A 20,516-nucleotide genomic window follows, 5' to 3' on the forward strand; every position below is an offset into this window, starting at 1 on the left:
AGTGGGAGCAAGTTCTGCCCATTTCCATAGATTTGGGGTCCTGGGCCTTTTATGGGTTTCCTTACCCAGGGCCCTTGGGCTTGGCCAGACTTGGGACAACGGAATCTCGTTCTTCTCCTGAGGCCCCTTGAGACCTAGGGCTCAGGAACACAGAGCCGACCTGGTCTGCTCCCTGTGTCCACGGAGGGGAGCACCACACTCCCTGCTTATAACCAGCAAAGGCTCCACAGTCCCCCCTGGATACCCACCAGGCTCCTGGGCTTGGTATTCAAGGCTCTTTGCCTTCCCGCCCTGTCTTGCTTCCAGCCACAAGGAGGGCAGCTCACTGTTCCCTTCTTCTCTCCCAGCTCCTTGCCTTTGCTCAGGCTGGTCCCTCAGCCGGACATGCTCTCTCCCTGGCACGCTTTCCTACCTGTGGCCCTGACCTGATTAACTGTTCGCTAATGCACCCGGCACCTCTTGTGCTCCTGCCTCCCAGAAGGACCATGCTGTCTGCTCACATGTGTGTTCTCTCTACAGGCCTGTGAGCTCCTGGAGGCCCAGGGCATGCTTCCTTCATGTCTGTGTGTCTGTGCCAGGCCAGCACATGGGAGACCCTCAATAAAAAGTTATGATTAGGGGCTTCCCTGGTGGCACAGTGGTTAAGAATCCGCCTGCCAATGCAGGGGACAGGGGTTTGAGCCCTGGTCCGGGAAGATCCCACATGTCGCGGAGCAACTGAGCCTGTGCGCCACAACTACTGAACCCGCGTGTCACAACTACCGAAGCCCACGCACCTAGAGCCCGCGCACAGCAATGAAGACCCAATGCAGCCAAAAATAAATAAATAAAGAAAGAAAGAAAGAAAGAAAGAAAGAAAGAAAGAAAGATTAAATGAATGAACAAGTAGATAAATAAGCATATAAACAAAACAAACAAATAGGAATGAATGAATGAAAGAATGAATGAACACATCAAGCAGGACCTGGTTCTCATGCAGTAGAGCCATCCCCACACACAGCCAGTCAGCTGGGACTACGCCTTCTTTTTCTTTTTTTTTTTAAATTAATTAATTTTATTTTTGGTTGCGTTGGGTCTTCGTTGCTGCACGAGGGCTTTCTCTGGTTGTGGTGAGTGGGGGCTACTCTTCGTTGCAGTGTGCGGGCTTCTCATTGTGGTGGCTTCTCTTGCTGCGGAGCACGGGCTCTAGGCTCATGGGCTTCAGTAGTTGTGGCACCTGGGCTTCAGTACTTGTGGCGTGCGGGCTCAGCAGTTGTCACTCGCGGGCTCTAGAGCGCAGGCTCAGTAGTTGTGTCGCACAGGCTTAGTTGCTCGGCGGCATGTGGGATCTTCCCAGACCAGGGCTTGAACCCGTGTCCCCTGCATTGGCAGGCAGATTCTTAACCACTGCGCCACCAGGGAAGTCCCTAGGCCTTCTTGATGGGAAAGTGGGGACAGGGATGGAGCTGATGCCAAGTCAGCCCGCCTCTCCCGTCCTCTTGGGGAGGAACCTTGGTCAGGTACCTAGGGAGTCCTGAGGACCAGTGATGTGGATCCCTTGGAAAGTCCCAAGTGTGGATGCAAAAAATCAGTGAAGATGTAGGTGAAATAGATCTAATGGTGAACCCAGACCTGTGAATCCCTGGTCTTTGCTGCAAGTAAAGAAACACTTGGGCGTCTGGGATTCCACTGACAGGAAGGAGGCTGGCTAGTCTTAGTGGGAAGGGGATATAAAGCAAAGGGTTAGACTACACAGGGGAGGAAACTGAATGCTCAAGAAGTTCTTCCCCAAGAGAAGTGGACTCACCAGAGATCAATGGATCAAAAAATGTCTCCGTTCACCCTTCTGCCCTCCAGACTAGATCAGGAATTCCCTGAAGGCAGGGACCTTGTCCAGTATCTTTCTCTTCTCCCAGCACTCAGCATAAAGCCTGGAACTCAATTAATATTGGCAGGATACATGGATGGATGGATGGATGGATGGATGGATGGATGGATGGATGGATAAGTGGATGGATGGATGGATGGATGGATGGATGGATGGATGGATGAGTGGATGGATGGATAAGTGGATGAAAAGGACCAATGGATGAACAGATTGATAGCTGAACATCAAGTGGATAAACAGATGGAAATGTGGATGAATAACAGATGGATGGGCTGATATATGAACATATAGATGGCTACTTGGACAAGTAGATAAACAAACGGGTGGATGGATGACAAATTAACAGATAAATGGATGAATGAATGCACAGTTGGATAAACTGATAGACAAATGTATGACTGGCTTGGTGGGTGGATAGATGGATCGACAAACAGACAGATAAACAAATGGATGGGAAAATAGATGAATGGATGGACAGACAGGAAAAGTTTGTAAACTAGGAAGACTAGGTTTATATTAAGGCATTGTTAAGGCGAGGGGACACAGAAATCTGGGCTGGTAGAAGAGCACCTAGGGATTTGGAAGAAGCGGTGGTCCTTAGGAAGCTGGGAGGGGAGGGTGTAAGAACCCTTCTGGTGGAAGGGAAGGGGAAAGCGGCGCTGTGCTGAGGACCCTGCCTGGGAGCCCAGCCCCAGGCTGGATAGAACCCAGGGGCTGGGGTCCTACGGGCCCAGGAAGAGCCAGGCCTGGCACTCTGCTGGATCAGAGCCCTCAGCCAGCCAGGCTGTCCCCAGAAAGCAGAGACCCCAAGAGGCCACCCTTAACAGCTCTGACCCCGAGGAAGTGACTGTAGACCACGTGGGGGTCTCAAGAGAAGCAGGTATTTGTGGGGTTAGGGGTTAGAGGTTGGAGAGCCTCTGCAGGGCCCGGGCGCAGGAAAGGCCTCTGGTGGTGGAGCCAGCCTTCCTCCCTCCCACTCTTCCTCCCACCCTAGCCTTCAAGGCCGCCCCTCACAGTCCCAGCTTCCTCTGGGCAGGGGGCCTGGCCCCCATGGCCTCCCAGGCCAGCCCCTGGAGCACCACCTGCCCCAGCCGGCCAGAGACTTCCTGTAGCGCAAGAGATTTATGCAAACGGGCTGGGGTGGTGATGTCACCCCAAGGGGACTATCTCCCAGTGGCAGGCCTTCGATAAAATCAGGAACTTGCGCTGGCCCTGCAATGTCAAGGGAGGGGGCTCACCCAGGGCTCCTGTAGCTCAAGGGGCAGGCCTGAGCCCTGTACCCGCCCTGAGTCCGTCCAGCCCCCGACGGGGCGCCCCATCCCCAGGGGCTCCGCACTGGCCCCCACCAAGGCAGGGGATCTGACCGGCTCGGAGCTCGGCTGGATGTTACAGGCGTGCAAAATGGAAGGGTTTCCCCTCGTCCCCCCTGTGAGTATTGGGACTCCTCCAGCAGCCCAACCTGTGGCCCTCGGACGACCACCTGCTTGCCTGCCAGCCCTCCGGCTGCCCTCCCACTATCAGTGGGAAGTTGGTGTTTCCTCCCTGGAGCTCCCGGCCTGAGACCCAGCAACGGGGCCATTGGCTTCCTCGGAGCGTGCCCTGGCGGGCTGAGGGCTGAGCCCATGGTGGAGCTGTGATCGGTGGGGCCTGAACGGTTATTTATAGATGGGGCTTGGGTGGCAGGCCGGAGCTCCACGGCAGGGTGCTGGGCTGAGGATGGTGAGGGTGGCGGCAGGGAGGTGGTGGCGGAGGAAATGGGGAGACTGGTGTGGGGGGCATGCCAGTCCCCAGGACAGTACGGGCTTGAGGGCGGGCAGCAAGAGGCCAGAGGTGGCCTGGGTGCTTCTGGAGACTGAGGCTGCCTTAAGCCTGGGTCCCCACCAACCAGCCTGGGGCCTGGCACAGAGAACACGGTTGTTGACCCAAGGGTCTGGGGCTTGGGCCCTGGGCCCTGAGTGGCAGAGGCAGGGGTCGGGGCAGGCGCTGGGCCGGAGCAGTGGGGGGAGCAGAGACTAGCCACGCAGTTAGGGGTGGGCTCTGGCTGGGGATCAGGGAGTGGAGGGCAGGGGTTGGTGCTGGGGACATCCCAGGGCTGAGATTGGGGCTGGGGTAGGAGCTGGGGGAGGTCAAGGGGGGAGCCTGGAGTGGGGGCAGGGCTGAGGCTGGAGGTGAAGAAGCAGGAGTCCCGGGGGACCCCGGGGAGGGCAGGGCAGCCGTGTGGGGCAGACCCCCTCTGCTGCTGCCCTCAGTGACAGTTGCAGCCTTCGGCAGGTGTCAGGCCCGGGCCCCTCTGAGAGGACCCCTCTCCCTTTTCCCACCCTGTCCCAACTCAGCCGGAGTGGGGAGCCCTGGGGGGAGACGGGAAGGGCTTGGCAGGGCCTGCCCACCTGACTCAGCTTTCCCGGCCTGGAGGCAGCTCCCTTCCCCCCGCCCCACCCCAGCCGGGCCTCAGAGCCTGGGGGAGGCAACCCGGGCTTGACATCCCGCTGTGGGGTTGCGCTGCCTGCAAGCCCAGTGCCAGCCTCCTCCCTGGGCCAGACTCAGAACCAGCCAGCCCGTCGGCACCTGGCCCTGGCCCACCCTCCCCTGACCTGGAGGCGGGCAGTGGTGACAGAGGTGGTCCCGAGGAGCCCAGCCTCCAGAAAGCCATAGGCCCTGGGGTTCGGCCACCCTGTCTCTGACCCTTGACCTCTGAATCCCTGAACTCCAGCTAGAGCAGGGCAGGAGGCACATCCCCTTGGGCTCCCACACCTCGCCCCAGCCCAGGGGCTACTCGGAGTGGGTCCTTGGAGGGTGGGCTACCAAGGCAGCCCTGGTTGCCGAACCAAGCCCTGAGGGCCAGAGTTACTGTTGTGCAATCCTCGGGCACACACTGTGCGGGGGAGGAAAGGCCTGATGACTGCTGGGAAGCCTCCGAGTGTGCATTCCCTGGGCCAGTGGGGCGGGTGGTGGGGAGGAAGACCAGGGAGCATCCCACGGAGGGTGTCGGGAGGAGGGGGGAGGAGGGATAGGCCCCCAAACCTGCCCCTGCCTGGGTGAGTCCTGTAAAATCCATCAGTGTGAACGGCCACTGGTCATGGTGGTGGCCCTGGGCACCGGCTAAGAGAGAGAATGGGTGTCAGGGCGGGGCTGTAACAGGAGGACAAGCGTCTGTGCCATGGGGTGAGTGTGTAGGTGGAGTGTGAGTGACCGAGGAAGGGCGTGGGTATGAGTGTGTGGGTTAATGCACTTGCAGGCAAGTGGGTGAATATGTGCATTAATCCCAGTGACCCTGCGTATGCCTGCAGGTGGGTGCATAATGGTGTGTGTGTGTGTGACAACAAGCGTGTGTAAGTGTGAGTGCCCCCGAGAGCGAGTGTTAGGGCTGTGAGTGGACGAGGGGGTGAGAGTTCGCATGTGGGAGTGTGGGTAGAAGTGTGTCACGGGGAGTATGTATGTATTTGGGGGGTGTAGGCATATCAGTGTGACCGTGAGAGGGTGCGTGTGTGAGGCTGGGATCTGGGCACACGCTGGAACGTGAGTATGAGTGTGAGGTGACGGGGAGCAGCTGGGCTGCCCTCTCAGACCTGGTCCTCTTTTGACCTCTGACCTCCAGGGTCCCTGTCACCCCCTTTCTGCAGGAGCCAAGGCTCTTGCTCCCCTGGGTCCCCCTCTTCCACCCTCTGTGGCCTCTCCCAGTTCCAAGCAGAGAGAGGGCTGTAAGCCTGATACAGACGGTCTCCCGGCCACATTCCCAGCCCTGACACCTTCGTCTCTCAGCAGCCATCGGAAGATCTAGTTCCCTATGACACGGATCTCTACCAACGCCAAACGCACGAATATTACCCCTATCTCAGCAGTGATGGAGAGAGCCACAGCGGTGAGTACCGGGCCCCGGCCCAGCCCCACTTCCCCAGCCTGGCCTTCGTGCCCGAGCAGGCCTGGGTTCCAGGGAGAAGGGAAAGAAGCCTCGTTCCCAGGGCTGCTTTGGAACTCTGAGAATCAGATCCAGTTAGCTCTTGGGGATGTGAATTCACTATCCTGACCCCCCACACTCCTGCTTCTCAACACCCCACACCCCCAGCCTGCATTTATGGAGCATCCTTGGTGTATCTGGGCACGGGTTAGCTTCTTCCACATTTATCTTCTTGTCCAACCCTTTTGGCCTTTTTCTACACAAGGAAACAAGCTAAGCGGCTACAGGACTTGTACAAGGTGGCACAGCCGGTCAGTGGGATCCAGCTCTGTCGGTCTGCTCCAGGTCCAGTGCTTTTTCACCTTCCCCTCCCCCAATTCCCCATCTTCCTCTCCGTTCTTGTCTCACACACACACACTCCCCCCCATCTCCTTGCTGGGGCAGCCCCGCTGCCTGCTGTGTGTGGCTAGCAGAATTTGTCTATTGACATTTGGGCTGGATAATTCTATGTTGTGAGGCCTGTCTTGTGCATTGTAGGATATCTGGCAGCATCCCTGGCTTCCACCCGCTAGATGCCAGCAGTACTGCCAATCATGACAACCAAAAATGTCTCCGGGATTGCCAAGTGTCCCCTGGGGGGCAGAACCCCTCCTATGTGAGAGCTGCTGAGCCAAAGGAAAGGCTCTGAGGACTCCCTCATTCAGTAGGGGCTGAAGCCCCCAGTCTGTTCAGGGTGGGGGTGAGGATGGGGCCTGGGCCAGGGGCGTTTTCCATCTGGACCTAACTGTGCTCCCCCAAAAAGGCCCAGCCTTGATCCTGAAGCAAATTCAGGGGAGGAGAGAGAGGCCTTCAATGCCTGGGACCTGGGCAGGGAGATAAGAGAGGTTACCTGAGGTGGATCTTGATATAGTGATGGGACATCTCTGAACCAAAGACCAGGTGGCCCCGTTAACGGGTCTTCACTGGAGGATTCTTCGAGGGGTCTGAGACCTGGGCAGGCCAGACACTGGGGTTTCTGCAGTCCCAGAGGGACAGGCATGCTATGTGCCACAGCTGAAGAAGGTTTCACACCTGAGGGCCACACCTGGGAGCCATTCACACCTCCATTCTGCTGGCACATCTATGGCAGTTTAAACCTGACGGCCACACCCAGAGTTGCCATTTGTGGTGAGTCTTTATTTAGGGCCCTCACATCCAGATGTCAAACCTTGCCAACAGTTTCAACTGGAACTCACACCTGACAACTACGCTAAAGACTATACCTGGAAGCCGTGTCTTGGGAGTAGGTGGTGGATGAACTTCAAGGTCATATATGGGAACACACAGGCTTCTTTCAGAGCTCTAGGGCTAGAAAGTCTTTAAAAATACGCTTTTTCTCATCCGTTTAAGCTTGTTTATAATTCTACAAGAAATGCATCCTCTCTGTGGAAAATCCAGACAATTTAGAGAGTGTCCCTCATCCAACTCTATCCCCAGATCCTCCCCCTACCAGGGTCAAGGGCTGGGTCTCCTTGATCCAGAGACCTGCACGCACACCCTTCCACCAAGCAGTTCGGGACCAGAAAAAGTCCCTGCTTGAGGACTGGCGCCCCCTGGTGGCTTCAGGCAACAGGACAGCTCGGGTCCCAGCAAGCTCAGGGCTACTTCTGACCCCTTCCAGCATTAGGGATCCTTTCTCCTCTGGCCTGACCCCTTCGCGGTTTCACTGGGTTTGGGTGCATTTCTTTTGGGTCTATTGAAGCCTCATTTTCTCCTCCTGTGATATGGGTGTGCTATGGGTTTATATATCTAGAAACCAGCTAGGCCTGGGGTGGGCTGATGGAGTGAGCACTTTAGAGAAAGCCAGTGCTTTCCTGGCTCAGTGATCAGGCAGATCCCTTAGATCTGGGGTGGGGCTCTAGGAATGACTCCTAATTGGATGTGTGAGCTCCCCATTTGGGTCCTTCAGACCCAAACCCTTCATAGACTCCTCCAGCGTCCCCAGGTATTCTGGTCCCTATTCACCAGCCCCCGCCTCCCCGTCACACCCCTGCCATCACGGCCCACCGGGCCATCCGTTCTGTCCCTTCTTAATATCTGCTGGAAGGTGTTCTCTGAAGACTCAAGAGTAGAGACACCCGCACATTCTTCCACCTGTTCCTGCGTGTCCTCTGCATCTGTAGTTTTAGGTGGTGAGGCTTAGTGAAAAGGCACTGGGGCCAGACCTGGGTCTAGTCCTGGCTCCATCACTCACTAGTCTGTAATCTTGGAGCAAGTGACTTAACTCCTCTGAGCCCCTGTTGCTTCATCTATAAAACTGAGGGCGTGAAAACACTCCACAGAGTTGCAATGATTAAATGAGGTTAACACATGTAATATATGAGGTAATATACTGAGTACAAGGCCCAGTAAACTTTCAGGACATAGTATGTTAGTTTTACTGAATCCCCCCAGGCGGGAGGGATGAAGCATCTGAGAGAGTAGAGAAGCACAGAAGGTTCTGTGACAGATCAAGTGGGTCATTTTCCAATGGCCCAGATGACAGCCAGCCAGGCACCCACTCATCCACCCATCCACTCCCCTCCCATCCACCAGCCACCCACCCATCCTTCCAACACTTATTGCCCAACCCACTTGTCCACTCATCCCCTCATTTGTCCATCCACCAAATAACCTCCGATTATATGCCATGTGCCAGAAACTGCTCTAGGCACTGGAGGTTCCATGATGAACAGGCCAGGCAAGGCCATGGCTCTTGTAGAGCTTACAGTCCAGTGAGGGAGAGAGACAGTGAAAAATCAAACTAACAGACACGTACTAATAAGTCCTATGGAAAGTAGAGTAATGTGATTCGGAGTGTCTAGGTGGGGGACACCTTACTTCGGTGGTCAAGGAAGGCCTCTGAGGAGGTGGCAGTTGAGTGGAAATCTGAGTGCAGGGAAGGAACATGAATGTCAAGGCAGGTAGGGACAGGTGTTCTAGGGAGAGAGAACAGCAAGTGCAAGAGCAGGAAGGACCTCCCCCGAGGACCAGAGTGGCCGGTGAGCACAGGGGGGCAGAAACAAAATGAAGCCAGAGGGGTCTGCAGGGGGCAGATCACGCAGGGCGTGATGGCCGTGGCAGAAGTTTGGGTTTTATCCTGCATGTAATGGGAAGCCATTGGAGGGTTCTGAGCAGGGAAATGACATGATCTGAATAACCTTTGTGTGTGTGTTTGTGTGTGTGTGGTGAAGATCTAAATAAATTGTGTTTAATTTTAATTATTAAAACAAGAAATACCCATTGCAAACAATTTTAAAATACAACAGCATATCAAGTGAAATATTACCCGCTTCCTATTCTTACTCTTCTCTGACAGCACCTTGGTCTATCCTTGCAGATATTTTATTTGACATGTGTAATCCTGTATGTTTGTAAGTGTATACGTCCGCATGTGCATTTGGCCATTCAAAAATGGACTGTAGTATCATGCTGTTCTGCAATCTGCTACTTTTTACATAAACTTATCATAATCATTCCTCCATGGCATACAGAGCAACCAGAGATAGATAAAAGCTATTTCTCCAGTCTCTCTATTACAGGGCTATGTAAGTGTATATATGAAGATTTGAAATAGAGACTTAGAACAGCATTTATTTATTTATTCACAAACATTTATTGAGTACTTTCTATATGCTAGGTGGAGATGAATCTAGCCTGATTTTTTACTTTGAGGCATCTATTCACTTGTACTATGAAAGATGAGAACTTGACTTTCTAGGTATTTATAACACACACACACACTCACACACAGTTCTCCACATATACCAAGATACTTATAGTAACTTTTTCCCTTCTTTTTCATTTTATTGCTGTAACGGGCATACAACATAAGTGTATAAGTTTAAGGTGTGGCAGCATAATGACCTCACACACATGTACATTGTGAAATGATTACCACATAAGTTTAGTTAACATCCATCACCTCATATAGTTACAAAAGAATTTTTTCCCCTTGTGATGAGCACTTTCAGGCGAAACTCTCTTGACTTTCGAAGTTGCCACACAGCAGTTTTAACTATAGTCATCGTGTACATAACATCCCCAGGACTTATTTATCTTACACCTGGAAGTTTGTACCTTAGACCACCATCACCCAATTTCCCCTGTCCCTCTCCCCACCACTACTTCTGGCAACCACAAATCTGATCTCTTTTTCTGAATTTAGCTTTTTTTAGGTTCCACCTATAAGTGAGATCATACAGTGTTTATCTTCCTCTGTATTCTAACTTTTGTTAAATCAGTATCTGAATTTTCCGTTATTAGGACCATGTGAATATTACTCACAGCTGAGCCACATGGCGTACTTTGATTACCTGTACTTTCTCATTGCTGTGTTTCTGAGGGTCAGTGTGGCAGGGAGATGGAGCCCTCACGCTGCAACCAGGCTGCTGGGAGCCACACCCCAATTCCTCACTACTGGGTGGGGTGACCTCGGGCAAGACATCTCACCCCTCTGTGCCTCAACTTCTTCTTTCTTTTTATAAATTTATTTATTTATTTTTGGCTGCGTTGGGTCTTCATTGCTGCGCGCGGGCTTTCTCTAGTTGCAGAGAGCGGGGCTACTCTCTGTCATGGTGCGTGGGCTTCTCATTGCGGTGGCTTCTCTTGTTGCGGACCTCCGGCTCTAGGCGCACAGGCTTCAGTAGTTGTGGCACGCGGACTCAGTAGTTGGGGCTCACGGGCTCTAGAGCACAGGCTCAGTAGTTGTGGCGCACAGGCTTAGTTGCTCCGCGGCACGTGGGATCTTCTCGGACCAGGGCTCGAACCCATGCTCCCTGCATTGGCAGGCGGATTCTTAACCACTGCGCCACCAGGGAAGTCCTTCAACTTCTTCTTAATGATACCTACTTCACAGGATTGCTGTAAGGATGGAATGAGTTACTACGGTTAAAATGCTTAGAACAGTGAACACTATATAAGGATTTATTACTCTTCTCATTATACTCACCTAAGGAAGGATGTATGGGAGGTAAGGTTTTGTTCTTGTTGTTTGTTTTACCTGTTGTCTTTATGCTCTCACTTGATTAACAGTAGTTTGGCTGTGTACAGAAATCTAAGTTGAAAATCATTTTTTTTTCTCACTGAAATTGAAAGCATTTCTCTACTGTCTTCTGGTTACTAGAGTTTTTCTTAGGAAATCTGATGTCATACTATGTCCTCTTTTTGAATGTAACCATTTTTGGTGTGTTTTTTTTTTTTTTTTTTCTGTTTGGTTTGGTTTTGTCTCTCTGGAAGTTTTCAGTATCTTCTCCCAATACCTAGTGGTTCCACTGAATAAGCTTTTAAAAAGATCACTCTGGCTGCTGTGTGGAGAGTAGATGGAGAGGAGACAAGAGTAGGAACGAGGGGAAAGCACAGTAGAAAACCACTGGAATAATCCAGGCGAGAGAGGACGGTGGCCTGGACAAGGGTGGTGGCCAGAGAGACAGAAAGGAGCAGACAGGGACTTCCCTGGAGGTCCAGTGGTTAGGACTCTGTGCTCTCGCTGCCGAGAGCCCAGGTTCGATCCCTGGTCGGGGAACTAAAATCCCACAAGCCGCACAGCGTGGCCAAAAGAAAAGAAAAGGAAAAAAAAAGAAAGGAGCAGACAGATTTAGGATAGATTCTGAAGGTAGGGCTCACAGAATTTGCTCTTTATTATTATTATTTTTAAACTGTGATAAATGCACATAATATAAAATTTACTATCTTAACCATTTTCAAACGTACAGTTTAGTGGCGTTAAAAACATTCACGTTGTTGTGCAACGGTCACCACCATCCATCTCCAGAACTCTTTTCATCTTGCAAAACGGACACTCTGTACCAATTAGACAATAACTCCCCATTGCCCCCTCCCCTCAGACCCTGGCAACCACCATTCTACTTTCTGTTTCTATGAACTTGACTATGGTAACTACCTCATATTCATGGAATCATGCAGTATTTCTCTTTTTGTGACTGGCTTATTTTACTCAGCATATAATATCCTCAAGGTTCATCGATGTTGCAGCATAGGTCAGAATTTCCTTCCTTTTTAAAGCTTTAAAAGCCATCGTATGTTTATACCACATTTTGTTTATCCATCCATCTGTTGATGGACACGGGACCTGCTTCTACCTTTTGGCTATTGTGAATAATGCTGCTGTGAACATGGGTATAAAAATATCTTTTTGAGATCCTGCTTTCAGTTCTTTTGGGATATATACCCAGAAGTGGAAACGCTGGATTATAAGGTAACTCTATTTTTAATTTTTTGAGGACCCACCGTACTGTTTTCCATAGTGGCTACACCATTTTACATTCCTACCAACACTGCACAGGGATTCCATTTCTCCACATCCTTGCCAACACTTGTTATTTTCTGGTTTTTTCACCATTTTTTAAGTTGAAGTATAGTTAATTTACAATGTTGTGTTGGTTTCAGGTGTACAGCAAAGTGATTCACTGAGTTATATATATTCTTTTTCAGATTATTTTCCATTATAGGTTATTACAAGATATTGAATATAATTCTCTGCACTATACAGTAGGTCCTTGTTCTGTTTTTTGATAGTAGCCATCCTAAAGGGTGTGATAGGATTTGCTATTTGCAGTGGAATTGTTGAAGGAAATGGAGTTCCAAAGTATGACCCTTCTCTCGTCCTTCTATCTTTCCAAACACTTATTCATCTTTTCATACAATAGACCATCCACCAATTCATTCACATATTCATCTAATCATCCATTCATTCACCTTTCCAAGTGTTCTTCCTTCCCCCTACCAAACCCTCCATGCATCTCCCACTGACTTATACATCTAATAAACATATGCTAAGCATCTTTTACATGTCAGGCACATTGCTAAGTGCTGTAGAGTGAATAAAACACAGGTCCTATATCTTTGTAACAAGGGAAATAACTAAAACCTTAATAGTTAGGACACGATGTAGAAAGTAACAAGGAACATGAGACCCAGAACTCTCTGCTCTCTGGCCCTCAGTTTCCATATCTGAACAATTTGCAGGAGGGCTGGGCTTAAGGAGCCCTCATCCACCAGTCTGTGATTTCCTGTGAAGGTTTTCTTCTCATCTCTTGCTTTCTTAATTCCTCATCTTCCTTCTCTTATCTTGATCTTACTTCTCCCTCCCTGGGGTGAGCCCTGGCTTCAGGCTGGGGTTTCTGCTCTGAGGAGAAAAGGTCAACTGAATGACACTTAAGGCTTGAATTTTGTGTGTGGGGGGGATTGTTTTAAATATCATTTTATTTTTGTCCTAGTGACATGCAGGTATTAGTGACACCAAAAAACTGAGTTAGAATAGGAATGTGTGGGCAGGACTTTGGTCCCAGATTGGGAGCTGGTTTAGAGGGAGGAAGTGAAAGATTTTGGTAAATGGGTAATTGTTGGCTGGATGAATGAAGGTTCAATGATGGATGGAAGGATGGATGGATGGATAATGGATGGATTAAATGCTGGATGATGAATGGGTGGATGATGGGTGGATTATGGTTGGATGATGGATGGGTGGATGGATGGATGGATGGATGGGTGGATGGATGGATGATGGGTGGATGATGTTGGATGATGAATGGATGATGAAAAATGAATGAGGGGTAAATGATGGTAGACAGACAGATGGATAAGAGCAGCCTGTAAATTCTCTCTGTCACCATGGGCCTTACTTAAAGCTTTCATTAGCAGTCTTTTTCCTCAGAAGTGGTATGGCATAGTGGTAAGAGTTTAGTCCCTGGAGTCATACATAGGTGGGTTTGGATCCTGACTCTACCAATGACTGTCTGTGGACAAGGGACTTAATGTCTTTGAGTCATAGTTTCCTCATATGCAAAAGGAAGATCATACTATAGTGGCCACCTTGTCAGAGCTAAGGTGAGGATTAAATGAGATAATGTGGATTAAGTACTTAGCATAGTACCTGGTACATAAAAAACACATTAAAAGTTAACATTTATTGGTCACTTAATCAAATATTGATTGAGGCCTAGTATGCATTGGGTGCCTAACAGGCTGTAGAAGGGAGGGTCCAGAGCTAGCTCCAGATATGCAAAGGACACTCTATTCTTTTCAGGAGCAGAGTCAAGCTAAAGGGGCATAAGTTGCAGGATAGTCTGAGTGACATCTTGAAGTGACAGAAAGGGATAAAGCAATGCATTCATGAACAGTCATCCAGAAATGAGGTCCAAAGAGCCCAGGAGTGCTAACCTTTGCATTAGGATGGACTCCTGGCATTGTGTTCCTTCAGAGGGCCCCATCCTTGGAACGTCTCTGCCTACCAAACAGACAGCATTTATTACATAAATGCCTGAGCCCTCAAATCAAGGGTAGAGGCAAGGTTTCCGTTGGGCTTTTTGAAACCTTAATTGTAGCCCAAGAGTCTCTGTTGCAGCTTTCAGGGGACCCTGGGGCAGGGTTCCAGAGCCTCAGTGAGCCAAGGAACCTCCTTAGAATCCTCTTAAAGGCCAGATTCCCAGGTCTCCTGTTGGTGTTGATGATTCCATGGGTCTCCAGTGGGCTGGGGCTTTTCCAGCCCCCAAAGTGACTCTAATGAGGGTGTACTGAGACCTGCTATGGAAAGTGCTGGCCTCAGGCTGGGCCCACCAGAGTGAGCCCATGGGTCTCATGAGGAGCTAGAACAGAGGTGGGGAGCAGGAGAGAAAGACAGAACACAGGGGCTCCCCAACCCAGAACTGGAGTAGGTGTGAGCGTGTGGGGTTGGTGGGCAGGATACGGCATTCTATAACGATCTGGACACTTCAGCCCGGGCAGGAGAAGGCAAAAATGGGAAGGGCCAGGAGTGGGGCCGGAGGGCAGTTCTACAGCTAAAGAGGAACCTGGTTCCACTCACCAAATCCCAGGGCCCCAAAGAGGCCCTCGCTAAAAGACAAAGCCAACTCTGCCAAAGCAAGTGGAGAATTTCTGGGTCTTGTTAACTCACGGCAAGATGAAAGTACAAATTCAATGTTGCTGTGTTTTGTTTTCCCTTCAGATTTGGATAATTTTCTGAAGGAGAGTCAGAGTTCTTAAGAGGATAGGATTTACTCATTCATTCATTCATTCATTCCAGAAATGTTTGTTCAGTGCCTACTGCATCTAGGCACTGGGAACACAGAGGCGAACAAAACCAGTCCCTGCCCTCAGTGCAACGCTGGGCCCCCAACTCCAGCTTCTGGGAGAAAGTGACAGCCAGGGCCCTCAAACTATTTCTCTGGGCCACAGACTAAGGTGGCAGGGAGCAAGGGAAGATGAGGAACTAACACATATTAAAGCATCTGCTCTTTGCTCAAGTGCTGATTTAGGCTCTCTGAAGAGAGCATTAAACATTAACAATACTAATTACTATGATGATGATGACAGTTAATGTTTTACTGAGTCTTCTTTTGTGTCATGTTCTGTTCTAAGTGCTTTGCGGGCATTAGCTCATTTAATCCTCACAGCAAACCTATGAGATGGGTGTAATTATTAGCTCCATCTCACAACTGAGGCAACAGGCATAGAGAAGTAGAATGACCTGCCCGGTGTCGCTCAGGGCTAAGTGGCAGAGCCAGGATTCGAACCCAGCTCTGGCCAAATCCTGTACTTTCTCTCTCCTATGCCATGCGGCTTCACAGAGGTAGGAGCCTGGATTGTGGGTTCAAATGATTCCACACGTGGACTGGACCTCAGTAACCACTCAGTTGGGTCCCTGACTTTTGCAGTGGGGAATCAGAGGCTCAGGGAGATAAAATGTCTTGTCCAGGGTCACACAGCAAAGCCACCACAGAGCAGGATTCGAAAGTGAGTCTTCTGATAACCAGTGCAGAGCCAGAACAACACATGCCATTTCTTAGGGATGTGTGAGTGAGTATGTGTTTGTGAGAAGGAAACAGAAAGAGGGAGACACACACACGCACGCACACACACACACAAACGCACACCAGGCTGGTGATGGTCCCCCTACGGGGCCCTGTGCTTGTCCTGGAGACACCAACCTGGCTTAGCACCCTGTACACTCCCTCTTTGGTCACACGAGAAAATCCCTCTTGTCACTTTATCACCACATCTTCTTTTGGACCCCAGGAAGTCCTCAGACATGTGGCAGTTTTTGTTCCTGGAAATGGTGCCCAGAGAAACCGTGTTGAAGGCCGGCTCCAGTCCCAGGCAGGGCTCCCAGTGGCACGTAGCTATTCCCCAAACTCAAAGCCACCCTACCACAGACTCTGAAAGCACCCACCAGGGAGTTTCTGGGAAAGCCTCGGGTCCCGGCAAATTTGCTGGACCACAGGTGGAGCTGCCCAAGGACATGGCCTTGAGGGGCAGCACCGGGAGCCCAGACAAGCTCTGGCGTGTGAGGAATGTCAGCCCTGTGACTTTGCAGTCACACCTTGGCCATGTGACAGGGCCGTGAGCTGTGACGGTGGGCAGCCAGTCAGCTCAGGGACTGCTGCTGCGTCTTAAGGGGAGGAGAGGGGGCTCAACATTCCCCAAGGGCCGACTCGGGGGCTATAGGAGGCTTTACAACTGTGAACTCATTTGTATTCTCCCAGTAACTATTATCCCCACTTTATAGGTGAGTCAACGGAGGCCAGAGGGGTCCGTGCACGTGTCTGAGGTCACACACAAAGTAAATGGCAGAGCCAGGATTCTGACTCTTTGGCTCAAAAGCCTGCGTCCTTGCGATCGCACGCGTGGCAGGGTAGAACGGTTGTTGAGAACAAAGCCTTTGCCTCGGACCTGGGTCCCAGCTCTGCCACTGATGAGGCCTTTGACTGCAGGCGTGCTATGTAGCTCCTCCAAGCCTCAGTCTCCTCATCTATAGAATGGGGTTGGAAAACAACAGGGTGGGGGGTGAGATGATTAATGTCAACTTGCAGTCCAGCCTGGTCCGTGGTGATTATTATATGGTGACACAGCCTGGCATTATTATTCTTTAATGAGCATAAGCCTTTCCTGCCCTGCCCCCCAGACCATTACTGGGACTTCCACCCACACCACATGCACAGCGAGTTCGAGAGCTTCCCCGAGAACCACTTCACGGAGCTGCAGAGCGTGCAGGCCCCGCAGCTGCAGCAGCTCTACCGCCACATGGAGCTGGAGCAGATGCACGTGCTCGACACACCCATGGCGCCCACCCACGCCAGCCTTGGCCACCAGGTGCGTGCGGGGCCGCCCAGCCTGGCCCGGCCCGGCCCAGCCCGCAGCCTGCGGTGAGGCCGGCGCTTCGCAGGAAGCTGACGCGGGCTCTTACTCAACTCGGCTTCCTGCCTCACAGCGCCAACGGCGGCCAGAGCCTCAACGGCCGCCTCCTGACCCCCCGACTGACCCCGTGACCCCACACCCCTTATCTCCTCTCGCCCCACCACGGACAGAGCCCAGATCATCCCCGCGTCCCCGCTGATCCTCCCGAGCCTGAAGGCCCGGCCCTGGGCCCTCCCGACCCCCCAATCGCTGACCCCCTCACGGATCCGGCACCCAAGTCCCTGCGCCCTGACCTCTACTGACCTCTACGGCCCCTCCTCCTCCCCAGCGACCCGAACCCCAGTCAGTGACCTCCACTGACCTTCACGACCCTCACGGACCTCCACCGCCTCTTGGCGCCCTTGCCACTCGCCTACCCAACCCCGTTCGCTCCAGGCCTGACTCTCTAGCGCCTCGTCCCCCCAGGGCTGCTGCCGGTCCGTGCGCTTCCTTCCCCGGGCCACGCCGCCCCGAACCAGGGAGACGGGTGGGAATTCAGGGGCCCCTTGTCCCCGTAACCTGCCCCCTGTGCGGGGTGACCCTGCCTGACCTGCTGGGTGCCCAGCCTTCTCCCAAATCCCTCTGCCCCGCACCAGCACCCCCTCTTCTCTCACGCAGCCGACCCTGACCTGGCAGCCCTGAGCTTTGAACTTTGCCCCTCAGTGACCTCAATCCTCCTTCCGCCACCTCCCCAGGTCTCCTACCTGCCCCGGATGTGCCTCCCGTACCCCTCCCTGTCCCCGGCTCAGCCCAGCTCGGATGAGGAGGAGGGCGAGCGGCAGAGCCCCCCACTGGAGGTGTCTGATGGGGAGGCCGACGGCCTGGAGCCAGGGCCTGGCCTCCTGCACGGGGAGACAGGTAGGGGGCCCCGTCCCACCCCCGACCCAGCCTGGGCCCAGCCGTGACCCGGTCCGTCCTTGCGTCCCGTACCCCCCGCGGCCAAGGCCGACGGACTCGGCAGTCAAACCACAGAGCTGAGTGCGTGTGTATGGGTGTGTGTGTGTGTGAGTGCATGAGTGTTTGACATGTGTCTTCACGTGTGTTTCCTGAGGGCGCCTGGCACTGTCTGTCCCCGCGCATGTGTCTGAGCACGTGTGCCGAGGCCGAGCGTGGCAGTGGGTGTGCGCATGCTCGCTGGCGACCTTTCCCCAGCGACCACCCCGGGGGTCCCACGTCAGGGGGAGGCGGACTGGGTCCCCGCGTGGGCACTGACCACCTCCGGCCGCAGGCAGCAAGAAGAAGATCCGCCTGTACCAGTTCCTGCTGGACCTGCTGCGCAGTGGCGACATGAAAGACAGCATCTGGTGGGTGGACAAGGACAAGGGCACCTTCCAGTTCTCGTCCAAGCACAAGGAGGCGCTGGCGCACCGCTGGGGCATCCAGAAGGGCAACCGCAAGAAGATGACCTACCAGAAGATGGCCCGCGCGCTTCGCAACTACGGCAAGACGGGCGAGGTCAAGAAAGTGAAGAAGAAGCTCACCTACCAGTTCAGTGGGGAGGTGCTGGGCCGCGGGGGCCTGGCTGAGCGGCGCCACCCGCCCCACTGAGCCCAGGCCCGAGCCCGCCGGGCCGCCAGGCCTCCCCTCTGGCCATAGCATTAACCCCCCCGCCCGGCCGGACACAGGGGGGAAGCTCCCAGGGGCCAGGGGCAGGACTGGGGCGGGCCAGGCCTCGCCTCCCCGCCCACCCCCTCCTCCTCCAAGCCCCCGCCCACACCTCTGCTTCGCCTCCCACCAGGACTCCAGCCCCGGCTCCAGAAGGCCACCTGGGCGTCTGGCCCCATTAAGGGTCAGCTTCTTAGTACCAGTGGTGCTTCCTTGGGAGTTCGAAGTCATCATATTTGTGTAAATTGAACCTTCCTCTTTAAGCATCCCTTTCTCCCCACAATTCTCCCCCATCAGCTTCCTCAGGAATATCAGTTATTAAAGTTATTCTCAGTGAGTCCTCTGGCGGCCCAGAGAGTCTCTTTTAAAATTTTTTTGTGCACCTTGTCTGCCCCCCCACCCCCCCATCTGATCTCTCTTTTTCTCATCTGTCCATCGGGCATTTACCAAGGATCCTACCCCATGCTGGTTGCTGGGGACGTGAGAACAGATGACACTTCTGTGCCTGACTAGGAGTCAGAGCCGGTGGAAGGAACGAATCCTCAGTTGTTCTTAGAGGAATAAATCATTAAAAAGCCCTCTGCGGGCTTCCCTGGTGGCGCAGTGGTTGGGAGTCCGCCTGCCGATGCAGGGGACACGGGTTCATGCCCCAGTCCGGGAAGATCCCACATGCCGCGGAGCAGCTGGGCCCGTGAGCCATGGCCGCTGAGCCTGCGCGTCCGGAGCCTGTGCTCCGCAACGGGAGAGGCCACAACAGTGAGAGGCCCGCATACCGCAAAAAAAACCCAAAAAACAAAAAACTTTGCGCCTGATAAATTTTTTTTTAAATGCCTCAATGAGGCTTAAACTCATAACCTTTAGATTATGACCCCAGTGATGATGATATTAATTAATAATGACAACAACACTGGATTTTCGGGCCATTTATTACATGGTAAACTTGAGAAATGAAATCTAATATCATCCCATGTTATAGACCGGGAAACTGAGGCTCATAGAGGTCAAATAATTTGTCCAAGGTCACACAGCGAGGCTTCCTGTGTGGGATCCCTGATCCCACCCCATGTGGGCCACCGTGGCAGTGTGAGGTGGGAAGCTTCACGTGTCTGGAAGGGGATAACGTGCAGCTTGGTCAGGAACAGGAATTAAGCCCCGGAGCTCCCGTTGACCACAAAGCATCCTCACGGCATCCATGCTGGCAGGACCCTGACACGGGTGAACTCCTCCCATGTACCCTAGTGTCTGGTTGCTCTGGCTTCTGGCGCACAGCAGGGGAGAGCCAGAGAAAGATGAGCAGGGAAACCTGTAAGCTTCTTGCTTCCAACAGTAGCAAGAAGAGGTGGCCGACAGCCTGGGAGTGAGGGAACTTCCCTCAGCAACCTGCAGACCTCAGAGAATCCAGATTCTGGGGCCATCCGTGTTGGGGCAGACACCCACACACACCTCCTCGCCCCGAGGACTCAGACTGGGGAAGCCCAAACGTGACACCCCCTACGTGGATCTCTGAGCCCCAAGAGAGGGAAAGTGGTGCCCAGTCTGCTTTTAAAGAAGGCCCAGGAACATGAGATGCGGTTTAAACATGGTTAAAATGGAAGAAAAGAATGGATTTCGGTGTTAAAAGGGATGGTAAGTTTTGACCATGTGGACAGTCCTTGTGTACAGAATTCCTCCCTCCCGACTGTGAGGGACAAATGACCTTCCCTGATATTGGGTCTTGCTTATGGTAGGTCACATGTAATTTGCTTCTTTCTGTGTAGCAACTGATGTTCCTGATGTGACCTGAGCAGCGGCAGGGGGAGGGTGTGTGGAGGCAGTCACAGGGGGCAGAAGGTCACAGAGGAGCACTGATGGGGGAAGCCAGGACTCAGGGCAGCCCAGCCCAGGGCTGTGCATGTAACCACCGCCCGGCAAGGATGTGTTAGACCCATCAGCCTCAGG

General features: G+C 52.8%; 1 protein-coding gene across 2 annotated transcripts; it reads left to right on the top strand.

Annotated features, from left to right (window-relative positions):
- The first annotated feature begins 3,250 nt into the window (after positions 1-3,250).
- SPI1 (Spi-1 proto-oncogene) lies at positions 3,251-18,521 on the top strand. Of its 2 annotated transcripts, none has more exons than XM_060104973.1 (5): positions 3,251-3,295; positions 5,627-5,726; positions 16,702-16,889; positions 17,669-17,831; positions 18,202-18,521. In XM_060104973.1, exons 1-5 carry the CDS (start codon positions 3,251-3,253, stop codon positions 18,519-18,521), a joined length of 816 nt encoding a protein of 271 aa, XP_059960956.1. The 2 variants fall into 2 exon arrangements, with proteins under 2 accessions (XP_059960956.1, XP_059960957.1); XM_060104974.1 differs by having other exon boundaries at positions 5,630-5,726.
- Positions 18,522-20,516: the final 1,995 nt, after the last annotated feature.

The sequence above is a fragment of the Mesoplodon densirostris genome, chromosome 7 (genome assembly GCF_025265405.1).
Source record: "Mesoplodon densirostris isolate mMesDen1 chromosome 7, mMesDen1 primary haplotype, whole genome shotgun sequence".
In the NCBI taxonomy this organism is placed as follows: domain Eukaryota; kingdom Metazoa; phylum Chordata; class Mammalia; order Artiodactyla; family Ziphiidae; genus Mesoplodon; species Mesoplodon densirostris.